Source organism: Arvicola amphibius, chromosome 3 (assembly GCF_903992535.2).
Source record: "Arvicola amphibius chromosome 3, mArvAmp1.2, whole genome shotgun sequence".
Lineage (NCBI taxonomy): Eukaryota > Metazoa > Chordata > Mammalia > Rodentia > Cricetidae > Arvicola > Arvicola amphibius.
The window spans coordinates 157,233,896-157,253,632 of NC_052049.1; the positions used below are offsets into that span (position 1 = coordinate 157,233,896).

The 19,737-nt window shown below is 49.6% G+C and overlaps 1 protein-coding gene across 2 annotated transcripts in view; it reads left to right on the plus strand.

The window, feature by feature from the left end:
- Adamts7 (ADAM metallopeptidase with thrombospondin type 1 motif 7) overlaps window positions 1-19,737 on the plus strand; it is a 48,784-nt gene that overhangs the window by 23,631 nt on the left and 5,416 nt on the right. Inside the window, exons 9-19 of one of the 2 annotated variants that reach the window (XM_038322519.1) lie at window positions 11,025-11,169; window positions 11,742-11,834; window positions 12,115-12,260; window positions 13,454-13,623; window positions 13,930-14,063; window positions 14,889-15,009; window positions 16,008-16,252; window positions 16,517-16,652; window positions 16,999-17,125; window positions 17,550-17,763; window positions 18,035-19,411. In XM_038322519.1, the coding sequence (XP_038178447.1) occupies window positions 11,025-11,169; window positions 11,742-11,834; window positions 12,115-12,260; window positions 13,454-13,623; window positions 13,930-14,063; window positions 14,889-15,009; window positions 16,008-16,252; window positions 16,517-16,652; window positions 16,999-17,125; window positions 17,550-17,763; window positions 18,035-19,411 (2,908 nt within the window). The remainder of the gene's footprint in view (window positions 1-11,024; window positions 11,170-11,741; window positions 11,835-12,114; window positions 12,261-13,453; window positions 13,624-13,929; window positions 14,064-14,888; window positions 15,010-16,007; window positions 16,253-16,516; window positions 16,653-16,998; window positions 17,126-17,549; window positions 17,764-18,034; window positions 19,412-19,737) is intronic. The other variant, XM_038322520.1, reaches the window with a different exon arrangement.

A 19,737-nucleotide genomic window follows, 5' to 3' on the forward strand; every position in this document is an offset into this window, starting at 1 on the left:
TCTCAGTGTCTGTGCTGCTGGGGTTATATTTAGGAAGTGGTCTCTTGTGCCGATTCGTTCAAGTGTACTTCCTTCCCACTTTCTCCTATAAGGGTCAGTGTGCTGGCTTTATGTTGAGGTCTTTGATGCATTTGGACTTGAGTTTTGTTCATGGTGATAGATATGGGTCTATTTTCATTCTTCTACATGTTGATATCCAGTTATGCCAGCACCACTTGTTAAATATGCTTTCTTTTTTCCATTTGATTCTTTTTGCTTCTTTGTCAAAAATCAGGTGTTCGAAGCTGTGTGGATTAATATCTGGGCCTTCAATTCAGTTCCATTGGTCCTCTTGTCTGTTCTTATGCTAATACCAGGCTGTTTTCAGTGCTGCAGCTCTGTAGTACAGTTTGAAGTCTGTGATGCCTCCAGAAGTTTTTTTTTCTCATTTTTTTTTTATTAAAGATTTCCATCTCCTCCCCTCCTCCTCCCCCTTCCCTCCCCTCCCTTCCACCCATACCCCCACTCCACCCCTCTCCAAGACAAAGAGCCATCAGGGTTCCCTTCACTATGTTAAGTCCAAGGTCCTCCCGGCTCCCCCTAAGTCCAGGAAGGTGAGCAACCAAACTGACAAGGCTCACAGTGAGCCCGTCCATGCTGTAGAGTTCATGTTCATTGCCGTTGTCCTTGGTTTCTCAGTCATTCTCCACCGTCAGCCACATTCAGAGAGTCCGGTTTGGTCCCCTGTTCCATCAGTCCCATTCCAACTGGACTTGGTGGTCTCCCGTTAGATCTGTCCCACCGTCTCAATGGGTAAACGCACTCCTCACGGTCCTGACTTCCTTGCTCATGATCTCCCTCCTTTTGCTCCTCGTCAGGACCTTGGGAGCTCAGTCCGGTGCTCCTATGTGGGGCTCTGTCATTTTCTCCATCCAATGCCAGGTGAAGGTTCTATGGTGATATGCAAGATATTCATGAGTATGGCAATAGGATCTGGACATTTCTGGCACCCTCTCCTCAGCTGCCCAAGGACCTAGCTGGGGGCATCTTCCTGGACACCTGGGAACCCCTCTAGAGTCAAGTCTCTGCCAATTCTAGAATGGCTCCCTTAACTAAGATATATAATTCCTTGTTCCCATATCCACCCTTCCTATATCCCAACCATCCTATTCCCCCAAGCTCTTCCCATCCTCCACTTCACACTTTTCTCTCCCCATCCCCCTCTACCCCCATCCCACCCCACCCCCATGTTCCCATTTTTTGTCCGGCAATCTTGTCTACTTCTAGTATCCAGGAGGATAACTATATGTTTTTCTTTGGGTTCACCTTCTTATATAGCTTCTCTAGGATTTTTTACGAATTATAGGCTCGATGTCCTTTATTTATGGCTAGAAACCAATTATGAGTGAGTACATCCCATGTTCTTTTTGGGCCTGGGTTACCTCACTCAGGATGGTGTTTTCTATTTCCATCCATTTGCATGCAAATTCAAGATGTCATTGTCTTTTTACCGCCGAGTAGTACTCTAATATGTATATATTCCATACTTTCTTCATCCATTCTTCCACTGAAGGGCATCTAGGATGTTTCCAGGTTCTGGCTATTACAAATAATGCTGCTATAAACATAGTTGAACAAATGCTTTTGTAATATGATTGGGCATCTCTTGGGTAAATTCCCAAGAGTGGGATTGCTGGGTCCTGGGGTAGGTTGATCCCAAATTTCCTGAGAAACCTCCACACTGCTTTCCAAAGCGGTTGCACAAGTTTGCATTCCCACCAGCAATGGATGAGTGTACCCCTTACTCCACATCCTCTCCAGCAAAGGCTATCATTGGTGTTTTTGATTTTAGCCATTCTGACAGGTGTAAGATAGTATCTCAACGTTGTTTTGATTTGCATTTCCCTGATTGCTAAGGAGGTTGAGCATGCCCTTAAGTGTCTTTTGGCCATTCGAACTTCTTCTGTTGAGAATTCTCTGTTCAGTTCAGTGCCCCATTTTTTAATTGGGTTAATTAGCATTTTAAAGTCTAGTCTCTTGAGTTCCTTATATATTTTGGAGATCAGACCTTTGTCTGTTGCGGGGTTGGTGAAGATCTTTTCCCAGTCAGTAGGCTGCCTTTTTGTCTTAGTGACAATGTCCTTTGTTTTACAGAAGCTGCTCAGCTTCAGGAGGTCCCATTTATTCAATGTTGCCCTTAATGTCTGTGCTGCTGGGGCTATATGTAGGAAGCGGTCTCCTGTGCCCAAATGTTGTAGAGTACTTCCCACTTTCTCCTCTAACAGGTTCAGTGTGTTCAGATTGATATTGAGGTCTTTAATCCATTTGGACTTGAGTTTTGTGCATGGTGATAGACACGGATCTACTTTCATTCTTCTACAGGTTGACATCCAGTTATGCCAGCACCACTTGTTAAATATGCTTTCTTTTTTCCATTTGATTCTTTTTGCTTCTTTGTCAAAAATCAGGTGTTCAAAGCTGTGTGGATTAATATCTGGGCCTTCAATTCAGTTCCATTGGTCCTCTTGTCTGTTCTTATGCTAATACCAGGCTGTTTTCAGTGCTGCAGCTCTGTAGTACAGTTTGAAGTCTGTGATGCCTCCAGAAGTTTTTTTATTGTCAGGATTGTTTTGGCTATTCTGGTTTTTTTGCTTTTCCATATGAAGTTGAGTACCGTTCTTTTGAGGTCTTTGCAGAATTTTGCTGGGATTTTTATGGGCATTGCATTGAATCTGTAGATTGCTTTTGGTAAGATTGCCATTTTTACTATGTTAATTCTGCCTACCCAAGAGCATGGGAGATCTTTCCACTTTCTGGTGTCTTCTTCAATTTCTTTCTTCAAAGATTTAAAGTTCTTGTCATACAAGTCTTCAATTTGCTTGGTTAATTACTCGAAGATATTTTATGCTATTTGTGGCTATTGTAAAGGGAGATGTTTCTCTGATTTCTTTCCCAGCCCTTTTATAATTTGTGTACACGAGGGCTACTGATTTTTTTTTTTAGTTAATCTTGTATCCTGCTACATTACTGAAAGTGTTTGTGAGTTGTAGAAGTTCCTTGGTAGAATTTTTCGGATCACTTATGTAAACTATCATATAATCAGCAAACAGTGTGAGTTTGACTTCTTCTTTTCCGATTTGTATCCCCTTGATCTCCTTTTGGTGTCTTATTGCTCCAGGTAGGATCTTAAGAACTACACTGAATAGATATGGAGAGAGTGGACAACCTTGTCTTGTCCCTGATTTCAGTGGGATTGCTGGGAGTTTCTCTCCATTTAGTTTAATGCTGACTGTTGGCTTGCTGTATACTGCCTTAACTATGTTTAGGTATGTTCCTTGTATCCCTGCTTTCTCCACGACCTTTATCATAAAGGGATGTTGTATCTTGTCAAAAGCTTTTTTGGCATCTAATGAGATGATCATGTGGTTTTTATTTTTCAATTTGTTTATTGGTGGATTACGTTGACAGATTTTCGTATATTGAACCATCCCTGCATCTCTGGGATGTAGCCGACTTGACCATGGTGGATGATGGTTCTGATGAAGAATACATCCAAGAATGGATTCGTAAATACTTGTTTTTTAAGTTGTCTTACTTCATATGTATGTTGTCTGCTCTTTCTGAGGTTCAGATTTACATGAATTTATGAAATATTTTTCTCTCCTCCTCCTCTCCCTCCTTTGCTTTTTTCTTCCTTCTTGCCTTTTTCTTCTATTTTTTAGAGATGGTTTTGTAGTCAGATTTTTCTTTGAGCCTCCAGGTCACAAATAATGACACAGAGACTTATTATTAATTATGAAAACTCGGTCTTAGCTTAAGCTTGTCCCACTAGCTTTTATAACTTAATTAACCTGCTTTTATTAATCTATATTTTACCATGTGGCTTTTTATCTTTTTTTTTTATTTTGTATTTCCAACTTCCTGCATCTCCATGGTATTTCCTGCCTGCCTCAATACATCTTCTCTTCCTTTCTCTCCCTGGAGGTACTGCGTATCTCTCCTGCCTAACTATTGACTGTTGAGCTTTTCGTTACACCAATCACAGCAATATACCTTCACATAGTGCACAAATATCTCACAACATTTCCCCTTTTGCTTAAATAAAAAAGAAAGGTTTTCACTGTAATACAGTAAAATTATATACAATAAGAACAATTATCAAGTAATAATTACATTTACAATGTCCAGTTCATTTGAATTAGACAAATTCAGAGAAATTACTGTTATCTATCTTATCTTGGTGTGTCCAAAGTTTTATACCTAATTTACTTTCTATCATAACTTTTATTACCAACTCAAAATTATCTTTTTAGACCTCAAAAAATTTTCTTAGATAAACAATTTAAGCTTTTATGTTTCGCAACCTAATACACTTTATACCTCTTTTGTGAGTTTCTTTTCTGAATTTGGTAACAAGGAAAACTGTAATTATAACTATCTCATCTTCAACTCTATCAGAGAACTAAGAAGGATATAATGAGTAAACAGAAAGTGCAGAGAAAACAACTTCCAAAACTATAGAAATGACAGAAGCAGCTGGCTGTCTGGACAGTCACACAAGGTTCCTCTGCAAGGTTGAGACATCCATCTTCAGCCTATGGGTTTAGAATATCTGACAGACTTTTCTGTAAAGTAGGAATTTTGAAGACCTCGTCTTGGCAAAGTTAAACAGCTGCCTTCTTTTGTGTCCTCCTTGTCCAATTTGGACAGCATTCTGTCAGCAGTAGAGGCAAGAACAGTTTCTTGCCTAGTGATTAATTTTGCCACAATAAAAACAACCTTCATACAGAGTTGCTTTGATGGCCGTCATCTTCTCTAAAGTAGATTGGTCCTGCTAGATTCAGATATGTCTTATAGTCATGAAAAACCTTATGTTTTTAAAACATCTTAAATGTCATATTCTGTAGGTCACTGAAGTGTTTGAAGACCACCTATCTATGTAAAATATATCTCTGATTGACCTTGAAAACATATCTAAAATTACTACGACTTTGATTATTATAGATGACTAACTACTAACCAGTTTTCAAGGACTAGAACTTTACATTTTTAAATGAGCTGCAAAGGTATAATGCCTTAAACAAGAATATTATATGAAACATATATGCAGCATAACAAAAATAACCTTAAATTTGTATCAACATACAAAAATACCTTAACAAGAACAGAAACATATATAGAGTATGTTCTAGCAAAAATAACCTTAAATTTGTATCAGTATGCAAAAATCCATACCAATGTCAAATATTTGAAATTAATGATTGCTTTTTAGGTTAAAAATAGATTCATTAATCTACTCTTTTATCCTATCATTCCTATGTCATGTTTCCTGTGGAAACAAAGATATGACCTCTCCCCCAATGGAACATATTTTCTGGCTTCCATTTGAAGTTAAAATACTCTTAAAATATATAGGTTGGTTTAACTTAGCAGTTTCCATAATCTAATGTCTCTCAGCAGCTATTGTTTTTTGTACATCAGCATTTAAAAAATTCAATGTCAACAAAACAATATACTGGATTAAGGTACTCTGTGTATTTCCCATTTTTACATGGTATATTTTTTATATTACTTTACTCTCTCTTTAAAGACTTTATTATTTTTAAACTATTTTTTTCTATGAGTGTCTATACCTATTTTCTGTTCTTTCTTCAGTATCTAATTACATTTTAAACACACTGTGCTTTTTTAGAGGTTTTCTGCATCTGGACCTGCTTTATTAAGCACCTGCAGCATTCTCTGACTTCATGAGACACATCTTAAACTGCCATGTCAGCTGCTGCATGGCTTAGTTTAGTGCATGGCACTGGTGCATGTGCTGACAGCTGACCCTAGCCCTCTTCAAGGCAGTGAGAGCGGAGCCTCATGCCTTTGGGCCTTGGCCTGGTGCAGGTCTATCTGCCCCAGCTCCAATAGGCTTCTACTTTGTCTCCCGCCACTGAGCAGTGCATTGCCTACTGCTCATAAACCCCATTCAAGTGCTCAGAGCAGGGCCTCTTAAAAGAGTCATGCCTGTGTACACTGCTAGCACTCAGCCTACTCAGAACTCTGCTATTCCACCCCTAGCCTTCTCAGGCCCTATGTGGATTTGTAGGCTTCGAATTGGGCACCAAACATAGTCAGATTTTTCTTTAGACTGTCAGCTCACAAATAACAACACAGAGACTTATTATTAATTATGAAAGCTTGATCTTAGCTTAGGCTTGTCCCACTAGCTCTTATAATTAACCTGCTTTTATAAATCTACATTTTACCATGTGGCTTTTTACTTTTCTTTTCTTTTGTATGTCTGACTTCCAGTGTCTCCATAGTGTCTCCTGTGTACCTCAATCCATTTCCACTTCCTTTCTCTCCCTGGAAGTCCCACCTATACCTTCTGCTTAGCTATTGGCTGTCCAACTTTTTATTATACCAATCACAGCAATACACCTTCATACAGTGTACAAATACCCCACAACAGGAGTTCTTTGTGTAAACCTGGCTGCCCTAAAACTTGTTTTATAGACTAGGCTGTTATTGAATTCAGAGATCCTCCTGCCTCTGCCTCCCGAGTGCTAGGATTAAAAAAAGGTGCAAACCACCACTGCCTGGACTGAAATCTTTTCTTTGTTTTTTTTAAAAGATTGATTTATTTATATTTATGTGTCTCTCTGTATGCACACAAGAGTTTAGTACCTGCAGAGGCCACGAGAAGGCATTGAATTTTTCTGGCACTAGAGTTAGAAGCTGCTGTGAGCCATGCGATATGGGAGCTGGGAACTGAATCCTGGTCCTCTTCAAGAGCAGTAAGTGCTCTTAACTGATAAGCCATCTCTCCAGGGCCTGGTTTATTCTTTCTAAACATATTTTCTTTCATGTTAGAGGTTTTCTTAAAATGCGTTGGTATATTTTGTATAGATAAGAAGAAACAGCTGCCTACTGGGAGATCTGTTGCCTTGGCTATAGCTTTCTGAGTCACCGATGAAGGGCTTATTGGGATTCATCTTATTTTTGAGAGGGAGCAGTCATCCTTAGATGCCAGAAACTGAGGTTATGTTTCTGAGTGACTTTAGACACCCAGAGAAGACTCTAGTCTCCTGGGAGCATGTCACATCCATCTGCTGGCATCTGAAAGGACAGGGCTTACTGGTGTCTCAGCCTTTACTGTGCAGAGTAGTAGTGGTCTTTTCTCTATAGGTTCCTTTGCTGTGAGCCTTTGCCTGTGACCGGGATTCCTAGACCAGGTCCTGTTGGGTCTCTTTTCCTCTGGGCAGGGTGATGCCAATCCCCCGGCCACACAGGGTTGGCATGGACACCTTCCAATTTGCTCTGTCCTTAGCTCCACTGGCCCCCAGATATCTAAGGGTCCCTGAGATCTAGATTCCTGAATCTTCTAGGGTTCTGTTTCTCCACTGTGTCTCCTCGCAGCTTTAGCGCTCAGCATCTGTCGCTTTACCAAGTCAGCTACTGGTCAGCCGTCTGCTTTGCAGCTTCCAGAAGTTCTGTTGACATCATTCATCTGCTGTCATCATGTCCTCTTACCCTCTGCCCGGGTGGAGTTACGCTTTGTTTATCCCTCAAATGTCAGTGTAGACGAGCTTCAGCAGAGAGCCAAAGAGCTGTGCCTGCTTGCTCAGTGTGCTGCGGTTCTCTGGAAGTCCCTTCCCTATGGTGTTGGACTGGTGCGTGCCTAGGGTGTCTGGGTTGGTGAGAGCATGTACACAGGTCTCTCCTGGAAGAGGGATTTGGATGAGGGGTGACAACTGGAAACTGAAGAATTCCATTCAGTTGTTAAAACCTGGCCTCTGGCCCAGGCTCCCCGTGTTGGCAGATGAGTTACATTAGCCCTTAAGCCTCCAAAAATGGGGATCATGATGGACAGGCTTAGTGTTTGCTGTAAGGATTAACCAAGGAAGCAAGAGGCACACTTAGCACGGTGCCTACCACTTAGTCCACAGTCAGTATGTGGCCACGGTCGCTGTTACTCTTTCTACAGTCAACCAAGTGGTTGACCTGTGGATTTGAACCAGAGAATCCGCCTGGGTTGGGGAGGAGGTGAACTTCCCAGAGAGGGCAGAGGAAATCAGAAGAGTGGGTACCCCGAAACACCCACGGGACTTGTTCCCAGCTGCCCCACCCAGAGTGCCACCCAGCACTCTGGCTCAGGGACAGATAACTGAACAGGCAAGTCTCTGTGTTCCTTTAGCGGCTGGAATGTATGAGATCCTTGGCTGGGGGCCTGGGCTCAGGGTGGGAGGAGAGGCAGAGAGAGCCCGAGCCTGAGGTTTGCCTTGCGGATGGAACTGGACTCCACCACCTGAGGGTGCTCAGGAGGGAGAGTCACCCACCCCAGGTCAGGCCACGCCTCTCTGCTCCGTCTGTGAGCCAACAGTCAAGGGATGTAAAGTCCAGGAGAAGGGGAAAGCAGAGGAACCCTCCACAGCAGGCAGAGTGGCTGCTCCATCTCCCACCCACTAGCTCCTTGCTGGGGTGGGACAGGAGAGAGTCTCTGCCCAAACAGGGTGGGGATCATCTGAATGAGTGGGTGCTGGGTGGGTGGTGCAACAGTCTTTCCATAGCTTGGGGAACTCTCAGCATCATGTACAGACCACCCACTATCCTTATATGGTCACGCCCCTCAGCTCCCAGCCAATATCTGTTTCCTGAGCTGCTTTACTGAGATATGGCTTCCCCTCACTGGGTCCATGGGCACACATGTAATAGAGCCCAGGGCCACACATAGAACCTGTCTGCAGACCCTCACCCTTACAAAGATGAAGGCATAATAACGCAAAGTGAGGAGGGGGTGGCAGCAGTCCTGGGTGAGTGGGGGGGCGTGTAAGAAGGTGTGGAGGGACAGAGACCTCTCTTGGAGTCAGGGAGACATTCTCAGGGCTTTTAGAGCTGACACTGAAGCTGGGTAGGAGAGGAAGCTGAGTATAGGGGAAACCTGGCAAAGGCAGAACCTAGGGAACCTGACGGGGTGAAGGATTAGGGGATGGTTGTGGGGTGAAGGGGAGTCTGCAGCTAATCCAAGATAGCTGATCTGAAGAACTTCAGGAGTCTCTTTGGGCCAACAGGTGCTTATGTATAGTGGAGAGGTTGCAGCCTCCACGCGTCTCTCCCGTTCAAGCAAGGATTTGCCCCCCCCACCCCCCTCCCTGTGCCACATGAGACAGTGTTTCATGGTGTAACAGCCCTGGCTGTCCTGGAACAAGCTCTTGTAAACCACACTGGCCTCGAACTCACAGAGACCTGCCTGGGGGAGTGTGGGGTTCTTCATCTCTTCTCCAACAACCTCCTGTACAGAGACTTTATGACCAGAAACCAGGGCCAGAGAGGGAAATTGGCACACATGCAGTCAGCTCTTCCCAATATCGAGGTGACAGTAAGACTTCCTACTGGAGTCACCCCATGTCTACTCTGACCCTATGTGGAGTGGCCCTGCCATAATTAGCACAAGACAGAGCCCCCAGGGGATGGCTGATGGGTGTGGGGACCTTGGTATCTGTCCAGCTGTTCGAGGAGCTTGGCCGTGAGCCAGCCAGAGGAAGGAAAGGCTGCCCCTGGTTTTTCCTAAGCAGACACTGTTCTGGGATAGCTTGGGGCCTCTTACACGCGAGGATGTGAAGGTCCAGAGAGGCTGGGGAGTAGTCCAAGATCATACAACACCCACAAGAGGAAGGGAAGGCCAGCTGCCAGCTACTTCTGTCACTTTGCAAGCAGACACTGCGGTAGATGCTTCTACAGCTTGGCATTGGTCCCTTAGACATGAGGCTGTGACAGTTCAGAGAAGATCGGGGGTAAACTGAGGCAACATAACATCCTCAGCCAAACTGAGAGGTAGGCTGCTATCTCTCTAGCTGTCTAGCATTAAGCCCATAGGTGCCCCACCCCCAGCAAATTGGCACAGTCTCACAAGGGACTAGTGTCTCTTCTTCCTCCCTCTGTCAGATTCTACTTCTTTGGTTTTTTTTTTCCCTGGGACTTCTTCCTGCTCCAACCAGAATCATGTTCATCCTTGCTCCCTGGCCCGGTACCTTCTGTTCTCAAGTCAACCTGGCTTAGGGTTGTACTCATCTCCCCGTGACTGGACCTGTGTCCCACAGATTCTGCCTCCTATTATTTCTAACTAAGTCCTTTCTGTCTTGTCACCTAGTTGCCTACATTTGTAGCTCAAATCTCTTTAGGCTCTAGGCCCTGGACCCTCCTCCCATCCCTAAGGGACCAAGATGAGCCCTCCGGGGCTGGCAGCACGCTCCCACCCTCCTGCTTCCAGACAACCTCAAAGAACATTTAGAGATAATCAAGACAGAGGTGGTTATGCGGACTAGGGATATCCCTGCTGCCTCCCTGCTCCCTGCCTGCTGCCTGTTGCTCCTGCCGCCGCCGCTGCTGCTGCCGCCGCCGCTGCTGCTGCCGCCGCCGCCGCAGCTGCTGCATGGCCACCTTTCTGGGCACCACATCTGAAGGAGCATGTGATGCACATGGGCTGTGCCTGCTCACATTGGCCCATTCTCTTGTCACTGCCCTGGAATGCTTGCTAGAGGAAGGCAGGAAGGAACGGGGAGTAAGGAGCAGGGGGCAGGCCCTCGGGTCAGGGTGGGAGGTGGCCGGGCAGCTGTTCCCCCAGAGGCCTTTTGTTTTATCAGCTGTGGTGTGATGGTTTCCAGAGCTTGGCCCAATCCAGCCTGGCCCCGGGCTCCCAGCAGGGGTAGAGGCCGCAGGAGCTAAGAGCATAGCCACTTGAGGGCTTGGTGGACCTGACCTTTGGAAGAAGGGTGCCAGAGTGTCTGTGGCGGTCCAGTGGTTTGTGCCAAGGCCTGCAATAGGGGTGGGGTATTTGTTAGCAGGCTGGAGCTCCAGGCAGCTGAGAGAAGCCTACTGGACTGCTTTGCGAGGCAGGGGCCTCATGATGGGCTGGCCAGGTGGAAGACTGTCATTTTTCCCGCCATTTCCACGAGTCCTACCTGCTCTGCTCTTCCACCCAGATCTCTCTCATGGGTCTCAGGCTGCACTCTTGCCCTAAGGGGCCTCACTTTACCCTTCCATCCCATTTTTTGCAGCCGTGGGTGGGGCCTGTGCTTGGATGACTCTCCAGCCAAAGACGTCATCGACTTCCCCTCGGTGCTGCCCGGCGTCCTGTACGATGTGAACCACCAGTGCCGCCTTCAGTATGGGGCTTACTCAGTCTTCTGTGAGGACATGGATGTGAGTAAGGGTGTGGTATCCCAGGCGATGGCCCTCACCAGCCTGAGGGTGACAGGTTCTGAGAACCTCTGCCTGGCTCGGGCTGGACTCTCAAGGGACATGGTGATACCTAATGTGACCTGCGGCAGAAGCCTGGGGTTTCGTGGTCTCAGTCTGAGGTCTGGATTCTGTATCAATCCCCAGAGGACTTTGGATAAGACTCCTAGCCCTCTGGATTTGACTTAGAAGAGAAAATATCAACCCTTCAGGGTCCAACCGAGAGTCTTGTAAAGATATGACAGAGGCTTCTACCTTGAGTGTTTGAGGAGGTATAGCGGGGGCTGGAAGAAGTGGCCAGCTGGAGATAGTGCTCAGCTCCAACTGAGCCTGGAGGGTAGCCCCTCCCAAGGGCCCCATGATAGGATGTGGTTGAGGGGAGGGGCCAGAGGAGGAGCAGACCGTGGACCCTCGCACACTCACTTGGTGTACTACCCGTATGGAAAGTGTCCAGGGGGCTCTCGGGAGACAATAGGGGCAGACTGGGTGGTCTCACTGGGAAGAGGATGAGGGTGATGTAACATGTCTGTTTGCAGAACGTCTGCCACACACTGTGGTGCTCTGTGGGGACCACCTGTCACTCCAAGCTGGATGCAGCTGTGGATGGCACGAGATGTGGGAAGAACAAGGTAGGTGGGAAACCTTGACCCTGACTGAATGTGGGGTGGGGGAGGGCTGCCTGTTCTCTGACCATGCCACGCCAGACTTCCCTGGGGTCTACTTTAGCTTCTGCTCTTAGTATTCATTTTGCTTCAGCATGGTGTCTGGGTTGTGGGTGACCATAAAGACTATCATGCACCTTCCATCCTCCCGCCTTTCGAGACTGTCTTGCTCGCTTTGTTCTCACTGGGGTGAGAATGACTGAGAGGTGTCAGGGTTGGGTTGCTCTGCCTCCATCTGTCTCCGTAGTGGTGTCTCAATGGAGAGTGCGTCCCTGAGGGCTTCCAGCCTGAGGCGGTGGACGGTGGCTGGTCTGGCTGGAGTGCCTGGTCTGTCTGCTCGAGGAGCTGTGGCGTGGGTGTACGGAGTGCTGAACGACAGTGCACACGACCTGTGTGAGTGCTGGGCCCAGGCTGGGATAAAGGACCTGAGCGGAGCTGATTGTGGAGTCTACCTGTGTTCTAGCATGCAGCTCTCAAAAGTATCCCTAGAAGGGCCAAGTCCAGTGTCTAAGTCACCACCGGCCACTTCCAGGGAGTGTTCTGGAAGCATTCCCCCAGAGCTGACACCGTTGCAGTCAGGGGAGTGCTCTCCCAGAGCCTGGGGAGATGAACCAGAGACCTTGCTGCACAGGCAGGGACTGTGGGGAGGTCGGGGCAGAGGTGAATGCTTAGCATCTGGGTCCTGGAATGCTCAGGGTTCAGGCCCTCCACCATCACACAAGGGATTCCTTTTCCATTGCTCCTCTGGGCCTCAGTGTGCTCTACTCTATAATGGGATGCTAGCAGAGTCCTAGTTAACTTGCTATTGGGTAAAGTCAGGCCACATGGGTGAGGCACTGACCTTCCCGATGCTCTGGGAAGTGCTCAGCACCAGCTACTTCAGACACCTGAGGAAACTGGCAACAGTTGGGCAGCACTGGTGGGGTGGCTGTGGCCTGGGGTGAGCTTTCTCATTTTAAGGGGCCTGTGGAGACTCCATGAAACAAGAGGTTGTCTGGCTCTTGGATAAACTTCTTTGCCTGGCTCCCAAGGAGGTAGAACTCACAGGCAATTCCATCTCAGGGCTGGTGCTTCACCAGGCCGGTGGTCTGTACCTCTCTGCATGTCTCCTCTTCCAGCTCAGCCAGGGTGGGGCTGGCCTGGCTGAGATGGGGTGCATATGAGATGCCAGTCCAAGGCAGTGTCTCACCTGGGTGGGGCCTGGAGGCTTCCTTCGAGCTGGCTCAGGGTGCTGCCCCCATGACAACTCTCATGACATAAGGCCGGCCCTTCAGCTCACCACATGTTCCAGCTCTCAGCATCCCCCTTCGAGGCAGCCCAACTCCATTCTAGAGATGAGGAAACTGAGGCCTGGAGGATGGCGAGCATTTGCCCATGGTCGTACAGCAGGTCTGGCCAAACCTAGGCTTCTTGCTGCCACTCTTCCGTAGATCCTCAGAAACAGGATGGATGTGTATGGGTCAGAGTGGCTCGAGGGTAGGGCAGCATGACCGAAGATAGCAGGGGACTATGGGTGCGTAGGATACAGATGTTGCTTGGCATTGGGTACTAGTAGCATGCTCACACCCTGATGGCTTTCCTCGTAGGCCTAAGCACAGAGGCAAGTACTGTGTGGGGGAGCGGAAGCGGTTCCGACTCTGCAACCTGCCAGCCTGTCCTGCTGGCCGCCCCTCTTTCCGCCATACCCAGTGTAGCCAGTTTGATGCCATGCTCTACAAAGGCCAACTGCATACATGGGTGCCTGTGGTCAATGATGGTGAGTCCTGCTACCCATGTAGACACCGAGGCCAGGTATGGGGCATGTAAAGGCCCCAGTGATATAGGCCCACGTATTGAGGTCCAGATATCACCCTCAGCCCTTGTCTGCTCCCTGCTATTGTTTGGGGTAGCTGTTCATTCCCAGCTCCTTGGTCTGCAACTCTGCAGATAGCTCTCAGTCCTGTCGGATGCCCTTGGCCTTACTACTCATGCGCGTTATGGAGGATGAAGGGATTTTCCTGATGGCCTCTGTAACGCCTGCTCTTTTGCTTTTGCTGCACGCGTCCTCTGCTTGTCCCCGTAGAGAACCCCTGTGAGCTGCACTGCCGGCCCTCCAAACACTCCAATACAGAGAAGCTGAGGGATGCCGTGGTGGATGGCACCCCTTGCTACCAAGGCCGGGTCAGCCGTGACATCTGCATCAACGGCATCTGCAAGGTGTGTGGGATAGCAGGAGACTCTCCTAGATTCACTGGCAGGCAAGGGCTCCATCTCTAGGTCTTTCCTGGCTTCCTCCAGGCTGCACGTCCCTGTCCCCCGACCCTAAGACAAAGCCTCTGTGCCCCGCTGTCTCTGGCAATGGACATCCCACAGTTGGCTCTAGATTCTCAGCCACTACCATCCTATTACTTTGTTTCCACCAACTGCCTATTGCTGCTCATCCTAGCACACCTGCCTATACAACCCCAGCCATGAAACCAGAGCCTGGATGGGTGCAGGCCACCGCCTCCTCTCTGATAGGAAGGAGCTGACAAGGTGGTACTCGTGGTGTGCCAGGCTCTGGGCCTGCAGAAAGTGCTGTTTAGCAATAGCTCTTCTGATTTCTAGTTCTGGCTGCTCTTCCATGCCCAGGGCCTCAGCCACCTTCCTTACCCTGCTTCTCGCCTTTAAAGCTATTGTGCTAAAGGCCTGGGTTTAGAGGAAGCCTAGGAAAGAGGTGCTAACCCAGTGTCTTTGAAATTGAATCCTATTTCTGGAAAATTCCACCATGTGCTATGCGCCATGCTTACCTGCAGCCTTCTATGAAAGAGACTTCTTGCCTTTTGTGTCATGTGATGCTCTCAACACTCCTGTAAGGCATGGACTGATGTCCCCCTATCTCATCAGGGTAAGAGTAGCTCACGTGTAACAGGGACACTGGCTGTGATGAGACTGGACCCAAGGCAACGGCTCTTGACCTCCACCTAGGGCCTCTCTACTGAGCCCTGGTGGGTACCCATAGGAGGCTGGCAGCCAGCACAAAGGGCCTCCTCTCTGTTACAGAATGTGGGCTGTGACTTTGAGATCGACTCTGGTGCCGTGGAGGACCGCTGTGGTGTATGCCAGGGCAATGGCTCTACTTGCCACACCGTGAGCAGAACCTTCGAGGAGGCTGAGGGCCTAGGTATGGCTGGGACTGCTGGACCGTGATTGTGTGCCTGCCATCTTAGTCTCTGCCCCTGTGGGCATTGCCTAGACTAGACGTGACTGGCAGGGGTCTCCTTGTCTGGCCAGGATCCTTCCGGAATTCAGTGAGACCCTGTCCCAAGTGAGACCTGTCTTAGTGGTCCTTCTTTTCGAGGGACTGTGAGTGATCTGTCGTCTCTTCAGAGACCTGCTGTCTTCTGACCCTTCAGAGACCTTCCTAGTGCCGTGCCTCAACTTTGGGGTCTGAGTTACACATAGGGCTCAAGAGCCAACTTTGTGCTCAACTATGGGGGGCACCTAGGGGAAGAGCTCACAGGGTGACAGAACCTTCGCTGTGATGAATGCAGTAGGCTGTGTACTTCAGGGAGAGAAGGAAACACCCATAGGAGGTGGATGATGATGGATTCAGGAGACTGGGTGAGGAGAATCCCAGCTCGAGCCTGTGGCAGAGCCTGGCCCTGCAGGGCAGGTGGGCTGTGAGGCTATGACATTGGACTCCACAGCTTGCATTTCTTTCCCTCAGTGCTTCATCTCCCCCTCTGTAAAATGGGGATGGCAACAGAGCCTGTTACGGCATGGGGTAGCACTGGGTGGACCCAAGCACAGTGTTCCATAACTGCAAAAGAGTGTCAGGTTGACTAGGGAAAAGGAGAAGGGCCCAAGCACTTCGGCTTTCCAGGTTGGGAGAGATTATAGACAAGGCTGTGAAAAAGACCAGTTCAGTCTTCCAGGAGAGTGATGCTGGGCCATGTGTCAGCGGGGAAGGATCTGTGGACCCTTTCTGAGGCCTCCGTGACCCAGAGTAGATAGAGTACCTGCCCTGTGCAAGGACTTAGAATCCTGAGCTGATGATAGAGTCTTTGGCTTCATCAGCATAAACAAAAGGAAGCAAGAAGGTGTGTGTGTGTGTGTTGGGAGGGGGGGTAACTGACTGCTTATCCCAGGGCCCAAACACTGTCCAACCCTTGCCAACAGGGTATGTGGATATAGGGCTGATCCCAGCTGGAGCCCGAGAGATCCTCATTGAGGAGGTAGCTGAGGCTGCCAACTTCCTGGCCCTGCGGAGTGAGGACCCAGATAAGTACTTCCTCAATGGTGGCTGGACCATCCAATGGAATGGGGACTATCAGGTGGCGGGCACTACCTTCACCTATGTGCGCACAGGCAACTGGGAGAACCTCACCTCCCCCGGCCCCACCAGTGAGCCTGTTTGGATCCAGGTACCTGCCTTTCAAGGCCAGGATGGGAGGACTCCATCCTGGTAGGATATATGGGGAAACCTTAGGGCTGTCATAGGGTATGGTTCTGGGTTGGGCTCAGCTGATGGGGCCTATGAACCTCTGTGTCAGTTTTCTTGTCTCTAGGGTAGGTCTCCAGAACAGTTCAGTTTACAGAGGTGGCTGGGGACGACCCTAGGTGCAGGTGCTGGGCAGATGGGGGAGGGTCCCTGGGCTCATAGATTTCCCCCCATTTGATTGTTCCAGCTGCTGTTCCAAGAGAGCAATCCTGGGGTGCACTACAAGTATACCATCCACAGGGACAGCCATGATGAAGTCCAGTTACCTGAGTTCTCTTGGCACTATGGGCCCTGGAGCAAGTGCACTGTCACTTGTGGCACAGGTGAGATTCACACTTGATGAACCCTTCAAGCTTATGTGTGATCACATGTAGCGCGCACCCCAGGGCTTTGAAGTGGGTCTTGTTATTTATTTCCAGTTTATAGAGCTGAAAGTCTTAAGCCAAGAAGCAGTGGGGTGGGTCACCTAGCCCACTACCCCTTCTACTGCCTCCAAGTGTAGGGTGTCATGGAGGGACGCCTGGGAGGGCACTGAGGTCAAAGAGGCCTGTCTTCACCCCGACAGAGGCAGTAGAACCCTGTTCCATGAGGGTCTGGACAGAGAGGGTGTGTTTACGTCCTTTGGGATACCCTGGTGCCAGGCCCAGGCTGAATCGCCATGGCTTCCAGGTGTGCAGAGGCAGAGCTTGTATTGCATGGAGAGGCAGGCGGGACTTGTGGATGAGGAGCACTGTGAACATCTCAATCGGCCCGATGACCGCCAGAGAAAATGCAGTGAGGAGCCCTGTCCTGCCAGGTGAGCATACTGTTCCCCACCAGACTTCCAGTTCCTAGGTGTCCTGCTCTTTCCTCTGCATCAGGACGCTGGTACCTCTGGGGAAGAGAGCAAGTAGCTTGTGGCCAAGTCAGAGGCATCAATCCATAGACCTGGCTTTACCCTTGAGTGTCCTTGGGCAGACAGTGCCAGCCTAGATGCTCTTGATCACTCCTCTTTGTGTCACTGGGTATCTTGTCCAGGTCCCTGGGGTGACGGTGGTGGGAGTGAAGAGGGCTCCACTACTGGGATTCAGGGGCGGAGCACCAACTTGGGGGTTGGCTCTATGGGGATTATTGTCTGTTCAGCCCTGTCTGCACCCCGACGGCCTGAAGCCATGCCATGACCACCTTTGCTCATGATAGGGGCTAATGTCAGGCTATCATCACCGTGTGCTCCTTGCCAGGTGGTGGGCAGGGGAGTGGCAGCTGTGTTCCAGATCCTGCGGACTTGGAGGTCTCTCTCGCCGGACCGTGCTCTGCATACGCAGTGTAGGGCTGGATGAGCAGCGAGCCCTGGAACCACGTGCCTGTGCGCATCTTCCTCGTCCCTTGGCTGAAACCCCATGCAACCATCATGTACCCTGTCCTTCCACCTGGGGTGTGGGCAACTGGTCTCAGGTAAGCGTATGGAGGAAAGGGAACCCGAGTCTGGTACCACCATTAACTCAGAAAACCTGCACAGAATCCTTACTGCTTGTTACCTGGGGTGGGAGGGAGCCTGGAATATTCCTGGGACAACATGGTTTACAAAGCCGTGGGGAATCAGGAATTCCCTGGCATGCTGACTATCATCTTGTCACTATGATACCAGCAGTAGGCAGGTTCTCCCACCATGCCCTGGGTTTTCCCAGAAGCCCCATCCTGGCCTGAGCTTTGGCCTCCTTTGCAGTGCTCTGTGACCTGCGGAGCCGGCATTCGGCAGCGGAGTGTCCTCTGCATCAATGATACTGATGTCCCCTGCCATGAAGGTGAGCGACCGGTGACTGAGGTCACCTGTCTTCTGCCTCCTTGCCCACGCCCCATGTACATGACGGGCACAGATGGCTCTGGCAGTGGTTCCTCCAGCCCTGAGCTCTTCAATGAGGTTGACTTCATCCCACACCGGCCGGCCCCACGCCCTTCACCGGCATCCTCACCCAAGCCAGTGAGCATCAGCAATGCTATTGATGAGGAGGACCTGGAACTGGATCCGCCAGGGCCTGTGTTTGTGGATGACTTCTATTATGACTACAATTTCATTAACTTCCATGAAGACCTGTCTTATGGATCCTTTGAAGAACCCCATCCAGACCCGGTTGATGCAGGGGTTTGGACAGCATCACCCCACATCAGATCCACTGAACCCACCTCAGATGCTCCAGTGCCTACTGCAGGGACCCCTGGAGTTAAGGAAGAGAGGGGTCCTGGAGCTTGGTCCCCTAGCCCTTCTCTCAGCCAGGCTAGCCATTCCCCACCTGTATTCTCAGAGCAGACCCCTGTGAACCCCTTGGCCAATTTCTTGTCCGAGGAAGATATTCCCATGGAAGTTCCTGAAGTTGGGCTTCCCAGCTTGCCCTGGCCCCCTGCTTCAGCTGATGGCATGGCAACACCTGTTGCCCCTGGAAACCCTGATGAGTTACTAGTGAGAGAAGACAGGCAGGACCAGTCACCCACTCCGTGGTCTAACAGGAACAAGGTTTCCAAAGATGAGGATACCCTGGGTCATACATCACCAGCGCTGCCCCATAGTCCTCTCCCCACACAGCCTTCTTCATCCTACATCAGCACCATTCAAGCATCTCCTGGTCCTGATACGGCAGAGAAGTGGACAGAAGGGCCTGTGGCCTGGGACCCAGTGTCAGAGGGTGACCTGAAGCCTGTGCATGGTGAGCAGTGGCCCACTGTGGAGGCGGCTCCTCCTCTTCTTCCTCCCCTGGCCACTGTACCAAGCATCTGGGACAGGGACAGCCCCGTGGAGCCAGGGACTCCTACCTTTTCAGCCCCAGAACTGGGCTCACAGAACTCGAAAACTCTGGCATTGCCAGGAACCTCCCTTTGGACAGCACCAACTGATCTAAGTAGCCCAGGACCAGGGCAGTCACCGCCCCCTAACCCTGAAGGGACCCTGAGCTCTGCGCTGCTGCCTAAACCAGCTCAGGAGACTTACACTAACAGTAGTAAGGACCCTGCGGTCCGGCCTTTGCAGCCCAGCCCAGTGGAGGATGCGTCCCCTACAGATCTGCTGCCTGCCAAGAATGCCACTTGGCAAGTGGGCAACTGGAGCCAGGTGAGTTTGTGGTACCAGAGATGGTGGGGAGTCTGAGCAGGACCCTGGGACTCAGTTTCAAGCAGAGAAAGACCTAGCCGTGTTCTTCCTGCCTCCCATGGAGAAGAGTGTAATAGTTCCTGGGATGAACTGACCGGTGGCCACGGTGGGCTGAGGTTCCACGAAGCAGAAAGCGTATTATTCCAGCTCTTGTGCGGCCTTGAGGCTAGTCCGTCCCACTGCACCTCAGTTTCCCAACTATAAAGTGGAGTGAGGGGCTACATCTGCTTGAGTTTTGAGTCCTTAGCGGGCCATTCCTAGGCCACATGGAGGGCTTCAGAAACATG